The 27,722-nt window shown below is 36.7% G+C and overlaps 2 protein-coding genes across 2 annotated transcripts; both read left to right on the forward strand.

Annotated features, from left to right (window-relative positions):
* Positions 1-1,598: 1,598 nt before the first annotated feature.
* On the forward strand, positions 1,599-2,567 carry LOC131024164 (glycine-rich protein 23-like). Its single transcript, XM_057953665.1, has one exon. It carries the CDS (start codon positions 1,722-1,724, stop codon positions 2,283-2,285), a length of 564 nt encoding a protein of 187 aa, XP_057809648.1. The 5' UTR covers positions 1,599-1,721; the 3' UTR covers positions 2,286-2,567.
* An 8,644-nt stretch (positions 2,568-11,211) lies between these two features.
* On the forward strand, positions 11,212-23,547 carry LOC131025689 (uncharacterized). The gene is made up of 4 exons (XM_057955480.1): positions 11,212-13,269; positions 13,312-15,090; positions 21,470-21,588; positions 23,316-23,547. Exons 1-4 carry the CDS (start codon positions 11,212-11,214, stop codon positions 23,545-23,547), a joined length of 4,188 nt encoding a protein of 1,395 aa, XP_057811463.1.
* Positions 23,548-27,722: the final 4,175 nt, after the last annotated feature.

Here is a 27,722-nt window from a genome sequence, read left to right on the forward strand (position 1 = left end):
TTTTATTATATTAAAATGATGGATTGGAGAAATTCTTAAAGATAAAAATACTCAATTATGCAAATCAGTATTAATATTGTATCTAAACTTTATTTTTATTTATTTTCTAATCATATTAAAAAATTTGAGAGACATAATTGAATATATATATTTTTTAATTTTTCTAATCATGCAACGTTCACATATGTATTTTAAAATCAAACTGAATCAAATTTATTCAATAAAATATTGTCTGATTCGGATCGATTTGAAATTTTAAAATCTGTCTAATTTCAATTCAACCTTATTCTTTAGGCCATAATTTGATTTAAACCTTTTGGGTAGTTCATCTTTTAGATTCTGAATGACTATTAATTTGCTCGACATGACATCCTCTGTTCAAGTTTTGTTATTTCATTATATAATTTATATTACTTGACCTATTTTCAATTTTTTTGTATAATTTTAAATTTGTTTCTTTAATATTTATTTATATGTTTTATTATAATTTTAAGATAATTAAATAGGGTCCATAAATTTAATTAAGGTTTAAATTTATTTTTTATAATATTTTCAAAATTTTAAATTAATAACATATTATGGTTAATTAATCCAAAGTTAGGATATAGTATAAACCTTTTTATTTCATTTTTCTAGTAATAAATATTAATTAGGATTAATTCTATAAAAATAATTTATTTTATAAATAAATAATTATAAAATAGGAGCGACGATTTCATTAATACTCCATTCGTCCTACAAATAACTTCCTAACTTTTCTTTTTTGGACCATTAGGGTGTTTGCCTTAGCTTATACGTTGTTTTAAAGAGCTTATAAGCCAGCATAAACAAATCAGATTATAAGCCCATTCAAAGTGTTTAGAAAATTAAGTTCTCAAACAACTTATAAGCTCAAAAAATAAACCTCAAGCTCCCCAAAAAATACGTTCCTACACCCCAACTTATTTTTTCATAATCTTATACTATGTAAAAATGATTTTATAAATATTATTCAACTATAATTTGTTATTTTCATCATATGCCCAATTCTCTCTATCTAGCTAAAAATTCCCTCTCTACCTTATAATTAAGCTCAATTATCCAAACACTTTGATAAGTTATAAGCTTTCAAGAAACTATATCTTATAAGTAGCTCTTTAAAATAAACTTATCCAAACACCCTCTATGTTCCAACACTAATAATATTTCATTTAATTTTATTTTTCACTTTTCATCATTACTTTGTTTACCTTTAATTTTTATTTTTATATTAAAACTCGCGACTCCTTGGAGTTATTTGAAAGAGGGATGGAGTATTTGGTCACGTCTTGTGCGGGTCCAATTTCAGAAAGTATGGGGCGAGTGAAGGACGTAGTTTGGTTAGTGCCTTAATTAAATGAATAAATGAACACGTGACTGCATTCAATTTAGTAGACCAGCAAATCAACTCCTATATTAAATCCAACCACTTAATATATATCACAAGTATTATTGTTCTGCAAATCCGTATATAAGTACTTGTGTTTCAACTTTCAAGAGTTGGATGACAGTTGAAGGAAAAAAGAAAAAAATGGTTTTATTGCCACGAATTGGGCAGCAAAGTTATTAAATTAGAGACACACATGCATTTAGTGCAAAAATAAGTTGGCAGTTGAGTTGTAGTGGACCTACTACCATGTGCTATTTAGTGGAATACTTTTTTCATTCATTATAAATGTAGTCTGTAGTCATGCAATTCTTGTATGAAGATGGGCGCAGCTTCTCGATTTCTAGTTGGTTTTGTTTTGGTGATTTTGTTTGTAGATTGTTTGGTTTTTGCTGATGTTGATGGCAATGACGAGAAGTTCTTGGGCAAGCCATTCCTAAGGAAGCCGAAGCCGAAGCCGTTCGTGCGCAAGGGCTTCGGCTTCGGCGGTGGTTTAGGGCACGGCCATAAGAAAGGGTTTAAGCGTAGGTTTGGCGGTGGTGGGATCGGCGGCGGCGGTGGTTTAGGTGGTGGAGGAGGGTTTGGCGGCGGCGGGGGTCTTGGTGGAGGAGGTGGTGGTTTGGGAGGCGGATCAGGTGGAGGATTAGGAGGCGGTGGTGGATTAGGAGGAGGTGGTGGTTTGGGAGGCGGAGGAGGTGGAGGATTCGGAGGCGGTGGTGGTTTGGGAGGCGGAGCTGGAGGAGGATTTGGAGGCGGTGCTGGTAGTGGAGGAGGACTTGGAGGGGGTGGTGGTGGAGGTGGCTTCGGAGGAGGTGGCGGTGGTGGTCTTGGAGGCGGAGGTGGCTTTGGTGGTGGTGGAGGACTTGGCGGTGGCCACTAGATAAATTCGTCCTTAATTGTGGATGGTTTCATTTATGTTGAAGTAGTTGGGAATGTCGAATGTTGATAGATAATGTGGTTATGTTGTAGTAATTGATGAACGTGTTTGTTCCCTTCATTTGGAAAACTTATATGTAATGGCTTATTACAATCATGGAAATGGATTTGCCAACGCTTAGGTGATTAAAAGGCATGCATGCAGTTCCATTTTCCATGAGAAATGTGGTATTATTTGTCATGCAGCTCTAATTAATTGAATATATAAGTTTTTATCTTGGTTGTTTGTTTCACTGTGCAAATGATATTTCTTCTTTTCTCATAATTAATGCTAGCTATAGCTTGTTTCAAGTTTATCATCAATTTCCTTCCAGACGATAATTAATATGTAAATTCAATTCGCATCACCATTACTAATGTGGTAGTAGTGCTAGATTAATAAGGGACCAAACATGTAGTATTAATGTTGACATATATCCGAGATATTATGTAAGCAAAGTGTACTTCTTTTTGGGACACATTTAATTATTTAAAGGCATTGGTTATATAGATGATATCCTCCTTTCATATAGAGTCCAAGTTAGGTTGGTCTAGAGCGGCCCTGGCTAGCTAGTTCTCACAATAATGTGGAAATTATTCAAAAACTTTAGGTCTAATTATATATATAGGATTGGATTAACCTAAAAGACAAAGCTATTGTAAGATATGAGAACCAAATTTCATAAATAAACAATAACATAATTCTAGCTTGTTAGTATTTTACAATAATTGTATTAACTAAAAGTGACATTCTTCTTAAATTAGAGAAGTAAATAAGATTAGAAGGTCATTTTTAATTAGTTAATTAAACGTCAAATTATTATTTGGTATATATTAATATTATTTTTTCGTCGTCCATGAGACATAGTTCAAATGGTAAAGTTGAAACATATATTGGCAAAAGCTCTCTCTTCCAATAGGTCATTAATTAATGTGATATACAGTTTTATGAATATGTATTTTGTTGACTACTAACATGTACTATATGCTACATTGAAGAAATTAATGAGGCCAACTAGATATTTTAACGTCTGCCTGTCAAATAAAATTGGAGTACTGTACTATTATTATGGTATTAAATCGAAGTAATTATGCAAAGGCTGTTGGTTCTATTTATCATTCGGGATGTTTTTTAGGGTAGTCCCTAATTAAATTTTACAATTTTTCTAATTGGAGGATGAAAAATATATATATGATATCGAAACTTCGCCTTTATGAATGTTACCATATGAATGTCCCCAAATTGATTTGCAATAGTAGAAATTTGATGTTTAGTATAAGGAAAATTAGGGACGACATAAGCTTCATGTATATACATAAGTTTCTTTTGGTTGTCACGATATTTCCAGAATCATACAATAATGTAACTTTAATGCGTTTTTCCATTATTTTTAATCAAATTGTTTTTATCTGAAAATTTCAGATCTTGTTAAGAAAATAAGGATCAATACTGCATTATAACAAAGACCTATATATATCGGAATCTTTGGAAGCCTTTAAAAAGTGTAAAGTAAAAATCACAAACTCCTTAATTTCAATGTGCATTAGCTAGCTAAGCTTTAATACTTTCTCAGAGCAAGGAAAAGCGTTAAGCATATATGTTAGCTACAAACTCCCCTTTCATTTTTGTTTCCATGCATACTATCCAAACTATATAAGGCTAAAATATTCACTAATTTAAAGCTGCCACAATTAAAATATCAAAACTCATAAAAGTGAAGAAATGAAAAGTTGAACCATCTATAGATATCCTTGTTTTATTTAGTAGCTAGCATGAGTCATATATTTGATGTTTTATAATTACGTAATAAAGTAAACAAGCACCATTTGTTATATATAAGTAATCTCAATTGCAAAACCACTTACGTAACAGAAAGAAATCATGAAGTATAAAAAAAAAAAAAAAGGAATGAAAAAACGTAATAATAGCAAACAGTATTATATTTTTTTCTCAGTTCTTTCTCTGGGTAAACAAATTAAATCAAACATGTGTACTCATTAACACTTTTAATTTACTTGCGCTAACCATTAAAAATCATTCTTCATGAAAAATTCCCAAAACATAATAAATTAACAAAATTTTCAATAGTAGTAATTTATTTTTCGTGATTGTTCTAAAGTAGGTAGTAAAATTAACATTGGAATTAACAAAAGGCAAAGTCATCATAGCAAATATAGTTGAAACACCTAGGAATTAGCTTGTGTGACATGCTTTGTCACATAAAAAGCATCAATAATTCGAATCTTGGACTGTTACATTTATTCAAATCATATCAAATCACTTTCTTTTTTGTAGGCTTCTGGGCCACCTCTTTTACAGGACAAACACAAAAATCCATAGCTCTTTTATCACTAATTTTTAACAATGCGAAAAATCAAATAAACAAAAAATAAGTTTGCATGAAGACAACACTTCACGATTGACTTCTCATCTTTTTCGGTTCTGAATCACTGCCATCAAAGATTCTTGAAATAGCCATCTCATAGTTTGCAGGAAGATCACATGAAATTCACCAAATGTGAGGGGTAAAAAGTAGTAATTTATAGCATCGTTTGGCATTACACGACGAAAAATATTAGTATATCACATCCACCCAATTTATCTAAATTCTTTAGCACAAATAGAAAAAATACAAGAAAATTACAGCCATTCTTTGAGCTAAGGTTATTTGTTTTTAAAAGTAGAATATTGAAATTATATGCATTAACATAGAAAGGTATAGTATTAAATAGGCAACGAAATACATTCTTGTGTAAGAAATAAGAATGAAGCCACCCCTTACCAAATCAATAAAAATTAAATACTATTCTTTACACATACATACATGAAATATTTTGTGAAAGGATGAAAAAAACAGTCTTAATTAAGTAGCAAAACCTGAGCGAAATGTACAGTTGATGGCAGCTGTGCTGGAGTCCTTCTTCCTTCATCATTCATGACCTGCAAAAATCCGTAGCTGCCACAAACTCAAATCAACAACTTGTTGGCGCAAGAAATCGTTGGTTCAATTGGATTCTGGGTTTGGACCACTAGGAACTTCATGAGCAGCGGCACGGAACGATTTTCTAGTGGCAGCAGCAGATGCCCTTTTCTTGAAACCAAGACTAGTTTCATTGTAAGAAGTTGATGATGCTTGTAATAACATACGAGAATTATTGCAATGCACAAGCAGTCTCCCTTTTGATAAAATTGGGGAATTAGTGATCAAGAATAGGAAGAGAATGAGTGAGAGAACATGGAAACTTGTGCTGGTTTTTGCCATGAAAATATGAGCAAGATGAATCCCAGACCCCCCAATATTAGTACACAAGAAATCAATATCCATGAACCGAGTGGACCTCACCTCACTGGGAAAGTACAAAATAATCTTTCACTAGTTTTTTAGGGTATTGGAAGAAATATATGGGAGTTTCAAAACCACATGGTGTGGAAGGGTTTTCAATGATTTGTTAACCAGGAGATATATATGAATATGAGCATCATCATGCTTTTCACCTTTTATCATGTTTGTCCTTGAAGTATTTAATAATTGCATATTCACACCCCTAAAGTTTGAGTAATATATATGTTATAAAGTCATTGTTTGGACCACTTAGATTTTTGCCACTATATATGAGAAACTTTTAAATAGCTTTTAGTTAATTTGTCAATTGGTACTATTGTTAGCTACACAATGAATATATCGAGCATTTTTATCGAATTTCGCTTCGGTAGTTACAGATAAATAATGGGGTAAATACTGTTAAAATTCATGAACTTTTGATGAATTGTAATTTTGATCATGATTTTCAAATATTAGCGTAAAATATATGAATTTTCAATTGATTCTAATTTTTTTATAAATTACAATTTCACCAAATTTAAAGTTTACCATGCAGCCAAAATTGACAGCATAGCAACATCGTCCGCCGAGGTTTTTAAATGAAAGGGTTATTTGTCGTAAAATACACCAACTTTCAATGAATTTTGATTTTTTCCATGACTTTTCAATTTTAAAATAAAATACACTACTTTCATGATTCGTCTGATTTATCCCATAAAATGTCGTCGTTCTAGTTGTCATTTGAGTTGAAATTCGTTAATTAGGGTAGAATTGAGTTTGCAACCTACAAATTAGAGTTCTTCTTTACAAGACTTAAGGTTCTTCGTCAACCAAGGATTATTTGTTCACCACTTCGATTGGAGGCAGTTTTTGTTGTGATTCTAGAGTTGCCATGGCTAATTCCTCATCACACTATTTGCCTTTTATTTTTACTATCAAATCACCTCGTTTTTACTATCCAAGTCAGCATTAGTAAGCCATGTCATTTCCAAGTTAACAAAAGTTTGGCTGGAGGAGTTCGACGTGGGAAAATCAAAATCAATCGAAAGTTAATGTATTTTACGCTAACATTTGAAAGTCATGATTAAAACCAGAATTCGCTAAAAGTACGTGGATTTTGGCACTATTTGCCCTAATTAATACTATCTCCATATCATAACAGTATTTCACTTTTGCCATTCAAGTATGTTCCTTAAGGGTGCGTTTAATTTGATGAAAAATGAGAGAAAATATATATTTTCATCATTTTCCACCATTTTCATATATTTATTATAATAGAAAATTTTCTCTGAGCATGATATCTCTCGGGCAGCTCTTTTTCACTCATTTTCTCTCCAATGTTTGATAATATTATCTTTGGTAGTGGTGTGAAAATATTTTCCAACATTTTCTCATCTTTTCATCTCTAATAAACATATGACAAAAAAAGGGGAAAAAGAATAATATTTTCTCATATTTTCTTATCCATCATTTTCCAATAAAATTTTTACAATCAAAATAAGCGCACCTAAAAGTTTTAGTAATTGATTTTATGAAAAGTTTAATACACATTTAAACAAAATTTTCGTTTACGAATAAAAAGTCTTATTCGCTCTTAAGAAAAGTCTTATTTGTCTTGATTATTTTATTTTGTACAATTTTTTTTTGTTTTATGAAAAAATATTATTTACGTTCAAGCAATTTTTTGCGAATAAATTTTTTTTAAAGTCTTATTATTTTTAAGAAAAATCTCATTTGATTTTATGAAAAATATTATTTACATTCAAGCAAGTCACATTTGCCAAAAGTCTGAAAGTTCGATTTGCTATTATGAAAAGTCTTATTTGATTCTATAAAAAGTCTTATTTACATTTAATAGCAAAAGTATCATTTAAGAATAAAAAAGTCTTATAATCTTATTCTCTCCGTCCACGAAAAGTATGACATTTTTGCCATTTTCTATGTCCACCAAAAATATGACAATTTTCTTTTTAGAACATGGTCTCACATCTTTTCCTAACCTTTATTCTTACAAATACCCTTATTTACAAAAAATCAATTTTAATTCAATTTCAACCATTCATTACATACAATTAATTATGAGACCCTTTTCTCCACTACGTAAAAATCACCATTCATTTTATTAAAACTTGTGGCCAAAAAAAAATGTCATACTTGTGGTGGACGGAGGCAATATTTTCTATTAAAAAAAGTTTTATTTGATTTACATTTGAATAAAGTCTCATTTGGGAATAAAAAGTGAAGCCTGAATTGATTTCATAAAAAATCAGATTTACAATTAAGCAAGGTCTCATTTACGAATAAAATGTCTTAAAGTCTTGTTTGCTCTAAATAAAAATCTTATTTGTTTTTAGAGATTTGGCAAATAAAATCACGAACTGTTTCGAATTTGTAATTTTAACGTAATTTTTGAAGTGTGACGAATTAAATCATCATCTTTTCAATTTTTGCAATTTCGTCCACTTAATTTTTTTCGGTTGCCAGAATGTTGAATTGGAGCTTACGTGGATTAGTAAAGACGACGTTGTTTTTGTTAGGCATAAATGATGCCGTTTCGTAAAATTTCATTTAAAAATTTCTTCAAATTATAAAAGCATTGCATCCTATATTTGTACCATATATAATTTTCAATATCCAACAATTTTATAGAAAATAACGTCGTAACATGAATATTACGTGGCAAACTAATCAACGTAAACTCCAACTCAACAATCTGAGGACTAAAAAAAATGGGGGGACGAAATTGCAAAAATTGAAAAGGTGATGATTTAATTTGCCACACTTCAAAAGTCACGTTAAAATTGCAAATTCGAAATAGTTCATGATTTTATTTGCCAAAATCCCTTATTTTTATGGAAAGTTTTATTTACATTTAAGCAAAGTCTCATTTATGAATAAAAAATCTTATTTATTTTAAGAAAAGTTTTATTTGATTCTATGAAAAGCATTATTTACATGTTGCGCAAAAAAAAAAATATAGATAAAAAGTAAAATCTCATTTACAAACAAAAATCTTATCTGATTTTACGAATAAAAAGATTTATTTACTTTAAAGAAAAGTCTTATTTGATTTTATGAAATGTATCACAAGGCACGGTCTATTTGGCTTGCAATTGTTGACTGTGGGAGTGTGTGTGTGTGGGACCCAGATTCGCCAGCACCCGATCCGCGCCTCCACCGTCTCGCTCACCCTCGCCGTGCGCCGCGGCCGCGCCCTCCCCGCGGGGCCGAGCGCCTCGCCTAGCGCCGTAGAGAACGACGGCCAACCAGAGATCCGGCTCACCCAGCTGAGGAGAACGACGCCGCTGTTCGGTGAAGAACTGGACGGCCAACCTCCCAGCCACCTTTCCAGAACGTTTGTTTTGCTCTTGGTGAGAGGTTTGTGATCTGACTTCTCGTTAGAGTGATTTTTATCACCTTCTCTTCGATCCGTTTGAACACTTTTGAGAGGCAGTTTTTGCACGGTGATTATTTTTCTTTACTTTCGCTTTGTTTCTTTGATTTTCTCTCAAAGCCGAATTTCAAAGATCGACTGCTAGGTTGATGTCTGCTAGGTTGTTGACTCTTTTGTATATTTGATTTTCTGTGATCTGATCAATTCCCATAGAAAAAACGGCATTTTAGATTGGGACTAGTTTAGGAGCGAATGGTTCCGCTGTGCACATAACGTGTTCGACGATTTGTGTCAGAGAAGTCCATGGCTTCAGATTTTCCTCCAATCTCCAACAACTTTGTCAGGCCTTTGCCTGCTTCTTCCGGTAAGAACCAAACTCCGCCCTCGGATGTTCCCTCGAGTTCCACTCTCAAACCCGCTTCTGAGAACAGCAAGAGTCATTCCGAGGCTCTTGTCAACTCGACGCGGCAGGGAATTTATAGCCATAACGATGAGACGAAAAGGAACAAACTCTCTTTTGCGCGAACGGTCCAACGATCAGTTCCCAAACCAGCAGATGTTTTCGCACAGGATTACAACGCTCTTCACCCGGTAAACATTGGCAACAAATCTATTCTTCGGATTCCAGAAGCCCTGTATCAAAGTAAACTCAAGGAGTTTGAGTTCGCTGTTCACGCCAGGCTTTTGCTGAATAAGGGAGACGCCCCCAGATTTGCTTCTGACATTAAACAAGAACTCATGGCTTTATGGAAAACCTCGGATGCGATCCGTGTGGTGCCACTTGGGAAAGGTTTCTTTTCGATTATTTTCGCGAATGAATCTGAGCTTGCTTCGGCAAAATCTAGGGCTACTTGGAAATTGAACAAAGGTATTATTCGAATCAGGGAATGGGTTCCGGATTTTGACCCATACAAAGAATCATCTGCTCTCTCCCAAGTCTGGCTGAGAATCTATTATCTTCCTCACGAATACTGGCATCCGGAAGTGATAATCGGCATCGCCAGATATGTCGGTCTTCCGATTAAACTTGACGGTTTTGCGTTTTCTGGACAAGTGGGTCACTTTGCTCGTGTTCTTGTCGACATGGATGTCTCTAAGCCTATTCCCGAAACTCTCACGGTGGATAAGGGGACGCGCTCGTTCGAGGTTGAATTCGTTTATGAAAATTTGCCGCATTTTTGTGGCTTTTGCAATCTTGCTGGTCATAACATTGCTCAATGCCGCCGCAAGAAACAGCAGAACAACAACACGGACATCACGAATCCTTCAAGCTCGGATCAACCTTCTCTCAAAAACATTCAAAACAAAACTTTGGGGAAAGAATGGAAGAAAAATAAAGATATTCCTATCGGTAATTCTTTCGATGCTTTATCTCAAGAGCCTTCCGCAGATGAGGCCGTCAACCAGGAGCATGTCATTGACAAGGAGAGGACTTCCATTATCAGCGCTGCGGAACATATTAATCACACTAACGCTGACGAGTTTTGTCAGACAGATGGGGCACATAATTTGCCCCAGCGTAAAGAAGGTTTGTCCGGACCTGATTTGCTTGCAGCTGCGTGCCGACCCGTTCCTGATTCGAACATCGTTCCACATATAATACCCGAAGATGAAATTAATAACAAGAGCACTGAGACAGATATTTTTGCTGATAAGGAGGTGGCCTTGGGAAACATGATGAAAGTGCAGATTTTAGAAACTACATTAACTCAAAATCAAAAGGCAAATAGTTCTAGTGAAAGGCCAGAACAAGAAACAAACTGTCGAACAGATGGTGCAATTAGTCGTAATACAAATGACATGATTGAATCCGTGCCAATCAAACGAGGGCGGGGTAGGCCGCCTAAGCAAACTGTCGAACAGTTGGTGCGCACGGCTTCTCCGACTATCAAAGATCGTCTTCGACACAACCAGGCCGCTCCTATTGGGGATCCGGTAGGACAACTTCAGGGGACCACGACGGAATTTAACTCTTTGGTTAAGGAAGCGGTGGATAAAGGCGTCCAAATTTCAGAGTTCCTTATCTATCAAACTTCTTCTGCTGCTGGTAAAAGTATGGACACCGCTTCTTCACGGAAATGGGGTGATTTGGTGGATGATGATTATGATCCTCAGGAGGAGGACGAAAATATCCACCTTTCTCAATGAATATTCTCTCTTGGAATATTCGTGGTATGACGGACACGGCACGTAATTTGCTTCACAATTACTGTCATGCTCATCATCCTATTATCCTGGGCATTATTGAACCTAAGACTAACTTTCTTTATATTCCGGCCTCCTTCTGGAAATCTATCAATTTGACTCCTTTCCATCAAAATGATCGCACCCCTCATGCTTCCAACATCTGGATTCTCATCGCCACCGGGGTTACCTGCTCGTTGATCATGTCCACGGAGCAAATGGTTATTGTTGACATCTTGTTTTCTAGCTATTCTTTCAGAGTGGCTATTGTTCACGGGAGTTGTAATTATATCACTCGCAGGATTCTTTGGGATGATATCTCTTCTTGTATGGTCCCTCAAATGGTGATTCTTGGAGACTTTAACGCTGTGCTTGGAGCTCATGAGCGGCGTGGACGCCGGCTTCCCAGTCGTATTTCCAGTAGAGATTTTCAAGCTTTCATTGATCGTCATACTCTCATTCAAGCTCCCACCTCTGGGCCTTTTTTTACTTGGACGGACAGGCGCAAATTTCCTTTGACTACTGAGTCTGTGCTGGACCGCACTCTTTTCTCCGAGGATTTTGCTGCGCAATGGCACTCTTCTGAGAGCCGGGTTTTGCCTCGTCTTGGCTCTGACCATGCTCCTATTTTGCTTAAATGTTCCACTCCTCCTAATTCCTCTGGCACTCGTCCTTTTCGTTTCCTCAACATGTGGAGTTCTCACTCTGACTTTATTCCAATGGTTCAACGTTCTTGGGCTCCTGTGGTTGATTCGAACTGCCCCATGGTGCGTATGATGCACAAGTTGAAACGTTTGAGGAAGGAACTCCAAATTTGGAATAAATCCACTTTTGGGAACTTCAACACTTCGCTTCAGGAGCTCTATAATAAGCTCTCTTCTCTTCAGACACATATCGATAATGCTGGCTATTCTGAGGAGCTCTTTGATCAAGAAGTTGAACTTGAAGCCTCTATCTCGGTCATGCTCTCTCGGAAAGATGACCTGCTTCGCCAGAAAAGTAGAATTCGATGGCTCCAAGATGGAGATCGAAATACTCAGTTTTATCATAACATGGTGAGAATGAAGCGCGCTAGTCATACCATCAAGCATCTTGAGATTAACGACGTCCTGGTTGATAATAATAACACTTTGGCGTCTCATGTGGAAAACTTTTATAAATCTCTTTTTGCGGCGGATTCGAATCTTGGGGGCGATCTTTCGTGGATTACTAATTATATCACCAGTAGCCTCACTGTGAACCAGAACTCGGCTTTGGTTACTTGTCCGACTACGACGGAGATCAAAGCGGTGGTCTTTGCTATGGACAAAGATAGCGCTCCCGGCCCGGATGGCTTTGGAGGTACTTTCTACCGTTCCGCTTGGGACATTATTGAGCATGATTTCACTTCCGCCATCAGAAGATTCTTCACTCATCATTATCTCCCTTCGGGTCTCAATTCCAATACTCTGAGCCTCCTTCCCAAAAAAGTAGATGCAAAAGTTATCTCTGATTATCGGCCCATCGTTCTTGGCAATTTCTTTTTCAAAGTTATTTCCAAGATTCTGGCGATCCGGCTGAATGCTGCTGCTGCCACCATCGTCTCCAACAATCAATTTGGCTTTATTTTGGAACGTTCTATTCATGAGTGTATCACTCTTGCCTCGGAAGGGGCGAACTGCATGGAGAGGTCTTTACACGGCAAAAACATGGCTCTTAAAGTCGACATTCATAAGGCCTTTGATACGCTTAGATGGGATTTTCTTCTGTTCGTGCTTCAAGAGTTTGGCTTCTCCAATATTTTCTGCTCTTGGATCAAAACTATTCTAAGCTCGGCTCGCATCTCTATTAGGTTCAATGGTGCTCTCTATGGCTATTTCGAATGCGGCCGCGGGGTAAGACAAGGAGATCCTTTGTCTCCCATTCTTTTTGCCTTGGCGGAAGATGTTCTTAGCCGTATTTTTCTGGATGCTGCTAATCGGGGTTTAATCACCGGCATGCGTTTCTCGAGATCTTTGAGTTTCCCTTCTCATCTGCTTTACGCTGACGATGTCCTCTTGTTCTGTCAGGCATCAAAGCGTAATTGCATTATGATAGACTCGATTCTTTAGCTATATGCCACGGTCTCTGGTCAATATTGCAACAAGCATAAGTCTACTCTTTACTTCGGGAAATGGGTGTCTCCTGGGCGACGTTCTCGGCTTCAACGGGTTTTGGACTTCAACATTGGCTCCATGCCTTTCACATACTTGGGAGTGCCTATTTTCTCGGGAAGACCTTCTTCTGCTAAGCTTCGACCTATCTATGATCGGATTCTTGCCCATTTCCCTAGGTGGCAAGGTGGTCAACTCTCTATGGCGGGCAGGCTCTGCTTAGTCTCTTCTGTTATCAACAGTGCTGCGGTACATAGCATGCTTGTTTATAAATGGCCAGCGAAACTTCTGCATGCTCTTGACAGAGCTTGTAAAGCGTTCATCTGGACTGGGAGTACTCTGAAGAAACCTTCTTTTTCTGTGAGTTGGAACAGAGCTCGTGCTCTGAAGGAACATGGCGGCATTGGAGTCAAATCTTTCTCTGACATCAATAATAGTTTCATGTTTCGGCTTGGTTGGTATATTATGAACATGAACAGCTTCGGCTATCGGCTGCTTCGTCAGAAATATCTCACTCAAACCATGGATTGGGCTTCCAAATGGGCGAGTTCGTCGATTTGGACTGGTGTTAGAAGGACGATTCGGGAGATTGTTTCGAATACCTTCTGCACGATTGGCACTGGAGATACGATTTATTTTTGGAGAGATAATTGGCTCGGATATCGGTTGATCGACAAAATTCAAATTCCGGAGTTCATGACAACATATTTCTCTCAGAAAATTTCAGACTACTACTTTGATAATAAATGGCACCTCACTTATAGTTTTATGCAGTCTTTCCCGCGCATTTCTCTCGACATCATATCTACCCCCATTCCTGGACTGGCGGACGACAGATCCTGGATTCACTCGGGTTTCGGGAACATTACAGCTGCTTCTGCCTTTGCTCACATTCGACCTCAGTTCCCTAAGGTCGACTGGGGCTCCTGGATTTGGGCCCCTTTTATCCCCGCTAGGCGATCTCTCTTTGTCTGGCGCACTATTGTTGGCAAGCTTCCTACCTTTGATATGAACCGCCTCTTTGGTATTCAGGGGCCGAACCGCTGCACTTTATGCTCGGCAGCGGAAGAGACGATGGATCACGTTCTGTTAAACTGTCCCTTCTCGGCTTCTATTTGGGCGGATGTCTTTCGTTGGTTTTTGATTGAGAAACCTTTGCCGTTGGACGTGGGCAGCATGATTCGCTTCTCTATCCACCAGAACAACAGCAAACAAGTTGGCAATTTGTGGAAAGCTGGGGTTGTCTCTCTCCTCTGGAGTCTCTGGTCTCACCGCAACAACGTCATACACAAAAATTTAGCACCTTCGCGCCACTTGATTCTCAAGCAGGTCCGGGTTTTTCTTTGTGAAGCTACCAACAATTTTGTCCTTGGTACTATGGCCAACTCGGTTTCTGATCTTCTCATTCTTAAGAATATTTCCATCGCTGGACAACCCAGGAAGCCTCTCTCCTATATTTACGTTGCTTGGCACCTTCCACCGCCGTCTTGGATTAAAGTTAATACTGATGGTTCGGTTCGTGAAGGGAGGATTCATGCGGGGGGCGTCTTTAGGAATGCCTTCAATGACGTTCTTGGTTGTTATCATTTCTCAGGCGGCCAGGGGGTTGCGTTCGAAGCAGAGCTTTTAGCTATTATTATTGCGATTGAATCTGTGCATCGTGCCAAATGGGAGAGAGTTTGGTTTGAGTCGGACACTTCTTACGTTGTTCAGCTTCTTCAGTCGCACTCTGAAACGGTTCCTTGGAGATTCAAGCCTCGGTGGCAGCTTGCTCTCTCCAAACTCCATACTTTCACATGGCGCATTTCCCACATTTTTCGTGAGGGCAACAGATCGGCGGATTTTTTGGCTTCTCAAGCTAGGGAAGAGGGTTTTTGGCCTCATGCCATTGCTGGTTTAAATGATTTTGTCAAGGAGGATGTTTCTATTCCCTATTTTACTCGTTTCGCGTGATTTTTTGGTTTTTTTCTTCGTTCTGGATCGGTTTCGAGCCGGGAGGCCTAAGGGTAATGGTTCGGCCGGAATCCTTGAGACCTCCTAACTCAGCTCTGTCAACCTTGATCCTTGACGAGTACTCTTTTTCCTCAACTGTTTTGAGGTTTTAACGAGGCTCGGCCCTTAGTCTGCAGCTTTGTGCTTTCAAGGGTTTTTGGTTTTCCGTTGTTTCTTTTTAATAAAATCTTATTTCAGCAGCAGCAGTATCACAAGTTTTCTTGAAAAATAAAAGTTATAAATATAAATAAAACACCTTGCAACTTGGAATTGAACCATATTTGTAAACCAACACCTTATTCATTGCGCCACAATACATTTGTCAATTAATATTATAAATTTTATTTATAAAGTGAAAAAATAAATTATGAAAAAATATAGATAAAGAGTAAAACAAGACCTAAGCTTTTCTTGATTGTTAAAATAAACTTTTCTTATGGACTGAAAAAGATAACTTATGAAAATATATATCCAGGAAAAAGCCCCTCCAACAAAATTCGAATTCAAAATCTTTAGAAATTCAAATATATATATATATATATATATATATATATATAGGGTTAGGTTATATTGAGAAGCTCAAATGTGTTGAGAAGTTGAAAAGCAATCTAATAGATGAACATGCCAATTAGTTTTTATGAACACGAGTTTGATCTGGGGTTCGATCCTTGTCGGTGACGTATTTTTTAACAAATTAAATAGATTTGTATGTTCGTCAGTTATATTTGGTATGTTCAAAGAATTTATTGATCTAGGGTCTAATTACCATGTTCATCAAAATGCACTAACATGTTCATCTATTACATTGCTTCTCAACTTCTCAACACATTTGAGCTTCTCAATTGAACCACTCCCTATATATATATATATATATATATATATATATATATATAGCGCTATATACATTGCGTCACACACTACAAGAAAGTGTGTCGGACACCAACGAATTTACTGACGGACATTAGTATGTCTCTAATCGATGACGTCAGGGGTGTGTAGGACCTGGATCGACCTTGCTGGACCGAAAATTTTGAGAGGACGGACCGATCCGGACCGAAAAATGTGTGCGGGCCGACTCGGACCCGAACCGAACCCGAGCAACGGGTCCGGTTCGGTCTGGGTCCTACCCGCCGAGGTCGAATTTTAATTTCGTCGATAGTCAACTTAACGACCACTTTCACGGTGACACATGGTCACCGTCGTTGATTCGTCGGTGATCGGTTTTAGCGACAGAAATTGGGGCGTTCACGACGAAATTTTCCGTCAGTAATCGCCCAATTTCTTGTAGTGACACCATTATTTTTGTATTATTAATTTTTTGAAAAATTATTGTTGTATATGTGCACATGGACCCAAGTAACTGGCTGTATATATGCAGGCTAATTGCAGACAATTATTTTCGTTACTTGAATACTCCTCGCATGAGAATAATTTATTTTTATCATTTTAGGACGTTCACAAAAATTAATCATTTTTTATTTTTTTTAAATTTGATTTTTATCGTATAATGAGTCATTTTTTCACTCACAATACAATTAATTATTATTATTAATATTATTTTTAAATTGGACTCATTCTCCAAACTCGCTCGTCTGCCGTTCCCTGGCGTTTCGCGGCAGCTTGGAATTCTATTCTGAAATGCCTTCAGAATTTTAGACTTCATGTTACGCATATTTTCCGAGAAGGTAATGTTGTAGCTGATATCATGGCTCAACAACAACGGATTGAAGGCTGGTGGCCTCACGAGATCGATGAGATTAAAATGGTTGTTCGTCATGACATGGCTTCTCACAGTCATGTCTGTATTGTTAACTAGTTTTGTTGGTTTTTTTGTTGTGCTTTGACTGGTTTTGTTTTTGTGTTTTTGTGTTTTGTTTCCCTGTGTCTGGGGGCCGAGCAATTTAGGGATGATGGTTAGGCCGGAATCTTTGAAGCTGTCTCACTTCCGCTCCTGCACAGTTTTGGTTTTTTTAGACGGGTACTCTTTTTTTTAAAAGGATTTTCCCTTTCGAGTTTGCCTTAAAAAGGTTTTAATAAGGCTCGACCCTTAGTTTACTTTTCTATGCTCTCAAGCGTTTTTTTAGGTTTCCTTTCTTTTCTCTTTTTTAATAAAATCTCAATTTAATAATAATATTTAACTATTTTTATTAAAAATTTGTAACGTCTTCTTTTAAAAGTATTTTTTGTGGACGCGAGGATATATCTCTATTTTACGGCAAAACACCTTTTAGGTAGAGCTGGCAAAAATTGACCCGGCCCGGCCCGCCCGTGTTTTGGGCTGGACAAAGTGTAGGCCCGAAAAAACCCGGGCCTAAAAAGCCCGCCCAATGAGCCCGCCGGGCTAATCGGGCCCGGGGCTAAAAAGCCTGTGGTTTTTGGGCTAAAAAGTCTGCCCGGTTAATTTTAATATTTTATTTTTATTAATTACTATTATTCTATTTTTACTTAAGTTTTTATTTGAAAGTGGAAGAGTTTCAATATATATATAGGTGTATTACCCATTTTAGTTGGAAGAGAAAGAAAATTATCTTCTCTTTTCAATATCTCTTATTTTAATTAATGTTTAGAGTAGTTGTACCGTTCCATAGTAAAGAAAAAGAAAAACTTAAAATATATGTATGCAGAAATATATATGTATATGTTAGAATTGTTGGGACCAATTGTTAGGAAACATAAAATGAAAATAGTAAAATAATGCATATTGTTGGGAATAATTTCAAGTTATACAAAAGAAATGTTGTAATTAATGTGATATGAGTTGTTGATTGTAGTAGACTAATATGATTTTATATTTCTATATTGTTTATAATTATTATTTAGATTTATCTTAGTTTATTTAATTTTGTGTAAAAATAAAAATAGAATTTAGTGAAAAAAAAAATCATTGGACGGGTTTGGCCCGACCGCCCGATAGCCCAGTCAAGGCTGGGCTGGGCTTGAAAATTGGCAGCCCGGTCGAATTCAAGCCGGGCCAGCCCGACCCGATCAATCTCAAAAGCCCGCTGGGTCGGGCCGGGCCAACCCGGCCCGCCCATTTTGCCAGCTCTACTTTTAGGCAAACATGTTGTAACCTTTCAGCTTTCTCCCCATTCTTTCGCTCTCTAGACTTTAATGCTTATGTTTGCAGTTTCTGTAATTTCTTTAATTCTTTATCCCTTCGGTTTTTAACATCATTTTCTTTTCCTAAGAGAGTAGTTTAGCATCATCTTTCTTCTTGCGTGGGAGCATGGGTTCACTCTTCCTTTAATTTTGAGGGCGTGTTCATGAATGAGAAAATAGTGATATATATATACCTATATATATATATATATATATATATTATGTAAGGCGAATGATTTTCCTTAAACAAAAATACTAGCTATCAACATTCAGATTCAAATTTATGTGCTCATATATTTATAATTTTAATTCATATCTAGTGATATATTATAATTTATTGGTGTCCCCTCCCCTCGCCCCCCCAAAAAAATTTATCTGTGAGACAGATTTTCTTGAAGATTATGTCATGCACTTATTGCATAATTATCAACACTCTTTCTTTAATAAAAAAAAAAGAATTATGTTAGCCTTTTGCCATGCATACAGTGTATCCTCGTTATAGCAAACAAAGCCTATGCAAAACTAAATGGGTCAACAATTGAGTTGGTAAAAAAGATATAGAAAGTAAAGTTGCCAGGAAATAAAGTGACAAAGGTAGCAGAGTATCTTTCTCTGTTGAGATTTTTATCTTTTATTCTTAATTATTTAATTACTGGATACTTTGCTTGCGTTGCTAAAAATATCTCTGCTCTTTGACTTAGCCAATCGCCATGCATGCACTTGAAATAATTTGAACTAGGACCTATTTGGTTTATTCATGTCCATTTTTTTTTTATCGAGTTCTTAAATTGTTATTATTTGTGAGTTATTCAAACTTGTTATTTGTCATATTAATTAAAGGGGGAAATTTATATTTAGCCTATAAAATAAATAATATATTCAATAGAGCCACAAGTATAAAACTATAATAAAAGTAGCCATTTTGTAGTAAAAAGACAAACATACCCTCAATGGGGACCACAAATAATATAACTATAATATATTAAATAAAATCAACAAAAATCCCTCTCTCTCTCTTCTCTCTCTCTTGTCTCTCGATTTTTTTGTTTAAAGCTTACTCTCTCTCAATTTAGTATCTCTAAATTCAGCAAATCACTCTCTCTCTCATCTCTCCTGTCCCTCTCTCGTTTTTTTTTTCAATTAATCTATGTATACATATTATGTATATACATAATACCCTTAAATTTTAAAGTTAATTTTTTATATTTAGTCCGATAATTAATATTTAAGAGCTTGACTAATTTAACCCTAGACTAATTTGACGGATGTGTAGTTAGATATGCTTATTTGTTGTGTTTTCCTTTTTCTACTCAAATATTTTAGAAAGTAAAACAATTATTTGATTCTTTTAAAATAGCTACCATCATAACATGATATTCATCAAAATTGCAGCAGATCTAATCGTGCATATTTTTTTTGGAGATAAGATAGAAATGGTGCATTAAACATTCAACATTATACATTCTTGTCGTCCATAGTATTTGTAATTTCATCGATTAACCAATATGAGTACAAAATAGGGAAATTAAATAACCAATTAAATATTTTTTTGAAATTTTATTCAACTTTTTCTTATTTTTTTTACTGTATGTGTAGTAAGAGTATCAACAATGGGGCTCAATACTCGGCTCGAGTCCCCTTACTTTGCATCGTCTCCCGTTGTTGCACCGCCGGTGCAGAGCATCGATGCACTCCAGTGCGCCGGGTGCAAAGGGGAGCGCGTGTCGCCACCACCCTATTTTCGGTGTTTTACATTAAAAAAATAAATAAATCAAAAATCGAACAAAAACTGACAAAGATGGTGAAGGCTATGGGAGTATTCTCCCAAACTCAACGCGACCTCGCCAATAGCATGTTGATGAGTAGGGACACCTCTCAAATGAATCCCGACGAGTTGGCGTTTCACTTGACCAAGGTGGCGGAAATCAAACAACACAACAATATTCCATAGATTTTAGGGTGTTTTTTTTATGTTTTTTTAAAAATTTTAAGTAATTTAGGATTTTATTTAATTGTATTACAATTTTAATTTTCAATCAATGTAGAATTAATTTTTAAATTTAATGAAATTTTAGTTTTCCAATTTAATGTGAAATTTAATTAAAAACAAGAATAAAAGTAAATAGAAAATGAAAAGTAAATTTAGAGAGCCAAGAGTGGGCTCTCCCATTGTGGAGAGTGGGTGCAATAGTAGTGGGGGCCATAATTGTGCACCCATCTTGGCTCACCATTGTGGATGCTCTAAGGTAAAAATTAGTTACTTATTAGATAGTGAAAAATAGTGTTTTTTATGAATTAAATAAATAGAATTTGGCATGCATTCATAAATGATTAGTTACAATTAATTTACACGAATTTTGTTCTAAGTAGATCTAATAGCCTTGATCGATGATGATAAAAGGTAATATTACTTAATAATATCATTTGCTAAAAATCATAAATCACTCATAATAAAATGAAATTATATTATATTACTATTGTATAATAAAAACTATAATAACTTATTAGTAAAAAATTGAAATTAAAAAATAAAAAATCAAAAGAAATTAATATAATTGTGATAATAGTGGCACACATAGACAACATTGTTGATTATTTCACAAAAATTATTAGATAGTACAAAAAAAGTTATAAGATATTAGTAAAATTAATTAAAACTTTTAAGGAATGATTGAATAATGTTAACGTTGTCCAAAATAGAAAAGTTTTAGCAGGACATATCAAAATAGAAAAGGGTCACTTTTAGCAGGAACTGCAGGACGGATCAGAATAGAAAACAGGTCACTTTTATCAAGATGTAGTGAGTATCAGACATTAGTAAAATTGAAATTTGAACAAATTAGAAAAATTGTAAGGATTCATTATAATTCTGAGAATAATGTCACATAATTGTTGGATGTTGGATGAAATTGTGATTAAATTATGTAATCGTGTACTATTTGTGTATTGAAGAACCAGGTTTTGTGTACTTGATAACTATGGATGATGTTAGGTTTCGTGTACGACTTTGTGTTCTAATTTATAGATTTCGTGTACTGAAGAAATAGGTTTCGTGTATGACTTCGTGCACTTGATATCAATAAATAATAACAGCTTTCGTGTACTGTTTCGTGTACTGTGTCGTGTATCGAAGAACATGTTCAAGTGTGCACGAGATATTGTACACGACTATGATCTTTTGGACACGACACTAGACACGAAATCAAATAACATACTTTTAAATGATTTGGCATCGATATGGATGTTAACATTTTCATTTTCATTGAGAATTATGCTTCAAATATCAAAATAAACTTACTTAACACGATTTTATTGAATTCTCTATTAAATTAGTGAAACTTAAAACTTACAACTTTGTAAGAGAATGCACATAAATATTAATGAAGTAACTTAATATCTATACGAATAATAAGTTATATTGTTGTTTTAAAGACATTCTTAGTAAAGATTATAAAAACTACTCAATTGGCTCATTGCACCAATTTATAATGATCGATCGATTCAAAAATCGATCTAAAATCAATCATCCTATACGGTGCACGAGATTAGGGTACACGAATCCTTAGGGTACACGAAACACAACACGAACCACTGCACTGCACGAATGATTCGTGTACCCTAATCTCGTGCACCGTATAGGATGACTGATTTTAGATCGAATTTTGAATTGATCGATCATTATAAATTGGTGCATTGAGCCAATTGAGTAGTTTTTATAATCTTTACTAAGAATGTCTTTAAAACAACAATATGACTTATTATTCGTATAAATCTTAAGTTACTTCATTAATATTTATGTGCATTCTCTTACAAAATAATAAGTTTTAAGTTTCACTAATTCAATAGAGAATTCAATAAAATCGTGTTAAGTAAGTTTATTTTGAGATTTGAAGCATAATTCTCAATGAAAATGAAAATGTTAACATCCATATCGATGCCAAATCATTTAAAAGTATGTTATTTGATTTCGTGTCTAGTGTCGTGTCTAAAAGATCATAGCCGTATACAATATCTCGTGCACACTTGAACATGTTCTTCAATACACGACATAGTACACGAAACCTGGTTATCCCAAGTGCACAAAATAGTACACAATACCTGTAAATATATACACGAAACACTACACGAAACCTATAAACATAACACGAAACAGTACACGAAAGCTGTTATTATTTATTAATATCAAGTACACGAAGTCATACACAAAACCTATTTCTTCAGTACACGAATACTACACGAAATCTATAAATTAGAACACAAAGACGTACACGAAACCTGACATCATCCTACAACCAACAAAAGCTCCAACAATCCATCAATCCACGTAATAAAATCAATGAATTAAATGTTTACTCAATTAAACCGTTTTAACCAAATTTTGTTTAAGAAATCGTTATTGAAAACTTAGAAATCAATAATTCTTAAATGACTTAACAATTATAATTTGAAAATCGTCTCACCACCATTTTACAAATTTCAATAATAATTATATGCATATAAATAGCATATAAATATATAATAATCATTTCTTTACTCCCATGCAAAGTTTACCATTCAAATAACTTTGCAAAATAAAATAAAATAAAATAAAAAATATATTTCATTTCCATGCTTACCTAGCCTCGTAAGCAAACGACGAATTCCGATCGTCTCCAACTCGTATGATTCCACGAGTTTCGCTTAATCGCCGAATATCTATAATTATAAATCATCAAATATCCCGTCACGTTTGTCTTCATATTGGCCGGCGACGACGGATTGTGCGAGGATGGCGGCGACGACGGTGGCCGGCGGAGCTCTATTGGCGAGTTTGGAGTGGCGACGTGATTAAGCAGAACATCTGCTATCCTGCTTTAACGGTTGCTGTTAAGATATGATCGGAGAGGGAGCTTGGAGCTGGAAAAGGAGGGAGGGGTGGTGGTGTTCCACGGTGATGGCGCGAATAGGCGAGGCGGCGGCGCGACGGGGGCTGCGCGGCCAAGCTGCGCGCGGCTACTGCTCTCGTGTTCTGCTGACAGCAGCTGCTACGACTCCCAGCTCCTGCTGCTGCTCGGCTGCTGCTGTCTTGAAGGAGCTGCTGTTGTGCCGGCAAGAGGCGGCTGATGGTGATCGGCGAGTTCGACAGCAGCGGTGGAAGTTGGCGGCGGCGGCTGGAGCTTGGCGATTGAGAGAGTTTGGGCGAGAGAGAGCTGAGCGAGAGTGAGAGATATAGTAGATGAGAGAGAGAGCTTATATACCTATATATATATGTATATGAGGAGTGTGGGAGTGAAACTTGAGGGGGATGGAGCCGTGAGGGAAGGGGGTGTGCTGCATGGGGTGAGTGCGAGATGGAGTGGGTAAGCCGAGGGTCTCCACCGATTCATGCAGACTGTCTGCGGGGCTTCAGGCGGTCGTCGTCTCCCAACCCATGAGCGAGAGAAGGGTCCTGGCCGCGCCGGAGAGAGAAGCGCCAGAGTCGCGCCGGAGAGAGAGGAGCGGAGAGAGAAGAGAAACGTCTTCTATTTTCTTATTTTCTGCAAAATAAGTTACATATTAATTGTGATGTCAGTTGAGGAACAAAATAAAGTTGAAAGCAAGGAAAAATCGAGAGAGAGAGAGAGAGGAGAGGAGAGAGAGAGGGATTTGTGGGCCCCACTGAGGATATACTTGTCTTTTCACTACAAAATGGCTACTTTTACTATAGTTTTATAGTTGTGGCTTTTTTTTAAATTGTTTTTATATTTTAGGCTACTAATATATATTAACACTTAATTAAAAAACCGAACTTTTATATTTCAACCTAATGAAAACTTTTTGTTTCGTTGATCACTTAAATTTTATTTTTACTCGCGTTCAATGCAATTCAAAAATTAATAGGAGCAAGAAAAATCTTGTAACACAGTAAAACATACTTCCTCAGCTCACAAAAATATGTCCTAAGATTCTAAGAAAAGTTAGTTGTTTATTTAGGGAATGGAGAAAGGTCCCCATAAATAAAAAAGTGGTCAATCCATGAATGACAAAACGAGTTAGAACATATTTTTATGAATGGATGAAAATGAAAAATTTCGTAGATGGAAGTGGTTCTGAATAGAATTTATCGCCTTTTGATTTGCATTCGATGCAGTCAGTTCTTTGGTCGTCCACTTTATTCTAGGCTTCTCTTTTCCTTCATCATCCACAGGAGAAGTCCAGCCCTCTTCAACAGAGGTCCATGAGTTTTCATCCACAGCTAGAATGAATGAGGCCATTCGATGCTTCCAGTAAACATAATTCGTTCCATCCAGTAGTGGTGGTCTAACAATTGACCCACTGTCTTTCTGTGAGGCCATCGAGCACGGCAAGGAAACAGATTGCGTAAAACACCAAAATCTAACACTGATAACTTAGGTGACCCGCTTTGGTACCAATTGAAAGAATCGCCTATCCAATCGTATATACTTCGCACACACAAAACAACAAAAGTATCACAGAAAGTAACAACGGTATTTTATATGTTATGTATCCTCTTAGTACCGTTATGTATACATAGTATAGATAACGGTATATTATCGTTATGTATGAGCGCCCTCATACATAACACCACTATATACAACGCTTTTTTGGTACATAGATAACGGAAAATTACCGTTATGTATGAGCGCTTTTTTTAGTAGTGAACACTGAACACAAGAGTTGTTCACCCAGTTCGGTTAAACAACCTATGTCTGGGGGGCGGCCACGCCCAGGGTAAATTATCCACTAGTGAAGATAAGATATATACAGGACTTACTCGACAGACTCTCTAGCCTTCTAGCCTCAATATCTTTCCAAACCCTCACAACGATGAATAATTGAGAGAAGAACAACGATCTACTCTCTAAGCGTGAATAAACTTTATTCACCACCAACACCCACAATCTAAATCTTCACCAACAGCCTGGTGAAGATGAAACAACACAAAAGAAGCACACCCACGATCTTGCTTGCTAACAACTAGCAAGATAAATGACGAGCCTGTTCTCACACAAACGAACAAGCTAAGCACTCATCAAAACACTCTATATGAACTTAAGTAGAGTTATAAAATGCAAACCCTCTCATGTAATGATCTCTTAAGCCTTTTATAGATGCAGGCATATGTAAACCGTAGAAGAGATGTGATGAACCAAGGACTCTTGTAGATCACTCCTTATCTTCGAAAAACCAAGGAGACGTGCATGTTTTGGACTCATGATGCAAGTATATCTAAAACCCACGAGATATACTATGAGATATACTTCAAAAATGAATATATAGCTGCAAACCCGTATTGGACAGTACTAGCCGAAATAACAACACTGACAGATACTATGAGAGCAAAACTAGCAAATTTATCTACATAATGACAACAATCAAACTTGAGTATCAATACTCAACAAACTCCCCCTTTGTCATTGATGTAGACAAAACACCAAAACACCAAATTGCAAAAATATGAGTATCACCAATACTCAACAAAAGCAGCAGCAGCAGTAGCATCATAAAATCAGAATCTCCCCCTTAATCATAAGCTATCCCTTAAATCATCAATAGCTCCCTCTTAATCATAAAACATAAACCAAAAGATAGCATCAGATAAACAAACCTCCATCAACCAGCAAAACACACCAAGACGAACCAGCTAGCAATCCATTTACTCCCTCTTTTTGTCAGACATCAAGGACAAAGGAGATCATCATCAGCAGTAGTGTACCAAACGCTACTTCTCTCCCTCACATCAAGAGCATATAGACCAAGCAATTAGAAGACCATTGCCATGAAAACCAAAAGCAGTTCACACCAAAACAACACTACGTCGAATACCACTCCACAACAAAAATCACTTATCTCACCTTTTTTTTAAAAAAAAAATAACAAAGTATCAAAAAAATGAGAGATACTAACAGCACCTTTGCCACCCATATCAGCCTCATCGTCTATATCAGAATATGCATCAGGAACAATAACAAAGCAATTATCATTCGAACGCTTTCATGTAATGAAATCATTTTCTCCATCCTTAACCAAACACTGATCCTTGTCAAAACGAACATCCATCTTATTATCACACAGTTGGCTGATACTTATAAGATTTGCCTTTAAACCATCAACAAGCATGACATTATCAAGCTTAGGTAATCATGGAACACTCAACGTACCTGTTCCAATGACTTTACCCTGAACTCCATCACCGAAAGTAACTCATTCCCCAGATACAGTCTTGATATTTATAAAAAAAACTCTTATTTCCAGTCATATGCCTAGAGCATCAACTGTCCAAATACCATTTATATTGAACTCCAGACCATAGTGAATTGTGACCAACAAATCCTCTATGATTCACATGAGAGCTCCTGTGAAAATTCCTTGAATTCATCCTCATGTCACCAAAATGAAATCGGCACCTTGGTCGAATGTGTCCTCGTCTACCACAATAATAGCAAGTAGAAAAAAATCTGTAATTATTGTTCCACTGATTTAAAGAAGCATTCCTTTGTGGTGGAGGATTATTTCTCTGCGGTGGAAGATTTTTGTATGAAGTTGGTTTAGGCTGATTGATTGGCCCATATTTCAACAAAGTATCAACATCATCATTTCCTTTGTTCTGTTTGTTCGTCCACTCAGCCTTCTTGATGTGACGCCCGGGGACGAAGCACGGAGTGATCGCCAGTGCAAAGAGGCATGGACAAGGAGCGGCTCCGGTTAAGACTTCCAAGTGAAGGGGCGCAAGGATGAACCGGAACACACCCGAACGAGAGGGATTCCGAGAATATGCAGGTATGGGACTGCATATTCGAGAAGAGGACTGCATATTCGAGGAGAGCTTAAATGATTTGATAGGTGCTACTCATATCAACAAGATGCATCTTCTTTTCTGGTGCCCACGTGGAAGAAACTCCAAGGTTAAGCGTGCTTGGCTTGGAGCAATTCCAGGATGGGTGACCCCCTGGGAAGTTTCTCAAGGAGCGTGCGAGTGAGGACAAAACACGCTAGAAAAGACTCGTGTTGGTTTGTGGGGATAGCCGTCAAGTTTGGAGCCGAGCTGTTACAAGTGGTATCAGAGTCGAACCTCTTCCAGTACGGTGTGGTCCGGGGATGAACCAAGCGGAAGCTGGTGGGCCTGTGACGCTCGGGGACGAAGTACGGAGTGATCGCAGATGCAAAGAGGCACGGACAAGAAACGGCTCCGGTTAAGACTTCCAAGCGGAGGGGCGCAGGGATGAACTAGAACACACCCGAACGAGAGGGATTCCAAGAATATGCAGGTATGAGACTGCATATTCGAGGAGAGCTTA

The sequence above is a fragment of the Salvia miltiorrhiza genome, chromosome 5 (assembly GCF_028751815.1).
Source record: "Salvia miltiorrhiza cultivar Shanhuang (shh) chromosome 5, IMPLAD_Smil_shh, whole genome shotgun sequence".
NCBI lineage: Eukaryota > Viridiplantae > Streptophyta > Magnoliopsida > Lamiales > Lamiaceae > Salvia > Salvia miltiorrhiza.

Bases quoted from the DNA above. Each gene is read 5' to 3' on its own strand.
- LOC131024164 (XM_057953665.1), top strand. From the start codon at position 1,722: ATGAAGATGGGCGCAGCTTCTCGATTTCTAGTTGGTTTTGTTTTGGTG.
- LOC131025689 (XM_057955480.1), top strand. From the start codon at position 11,212: ATGACGGACACGGCACGTAATTTGCTTCACAATTACTGTCATGCTCAT. The intron at 13,270-13,311 runs GCATCAAAGCGT...TCGATTCTTTAG, and splicing joins ATGTCCTCTTGTTCTGTCAG to CTATATGCCACGGTCTCTGG. The intron at 15,091-21,469 runs GTTCCTTGGAGA...TCTAATTTATAG, and splicing joins TTCAGTCGCACTCTGAAACG to ATTTCGTGTACTGAAGAAAT.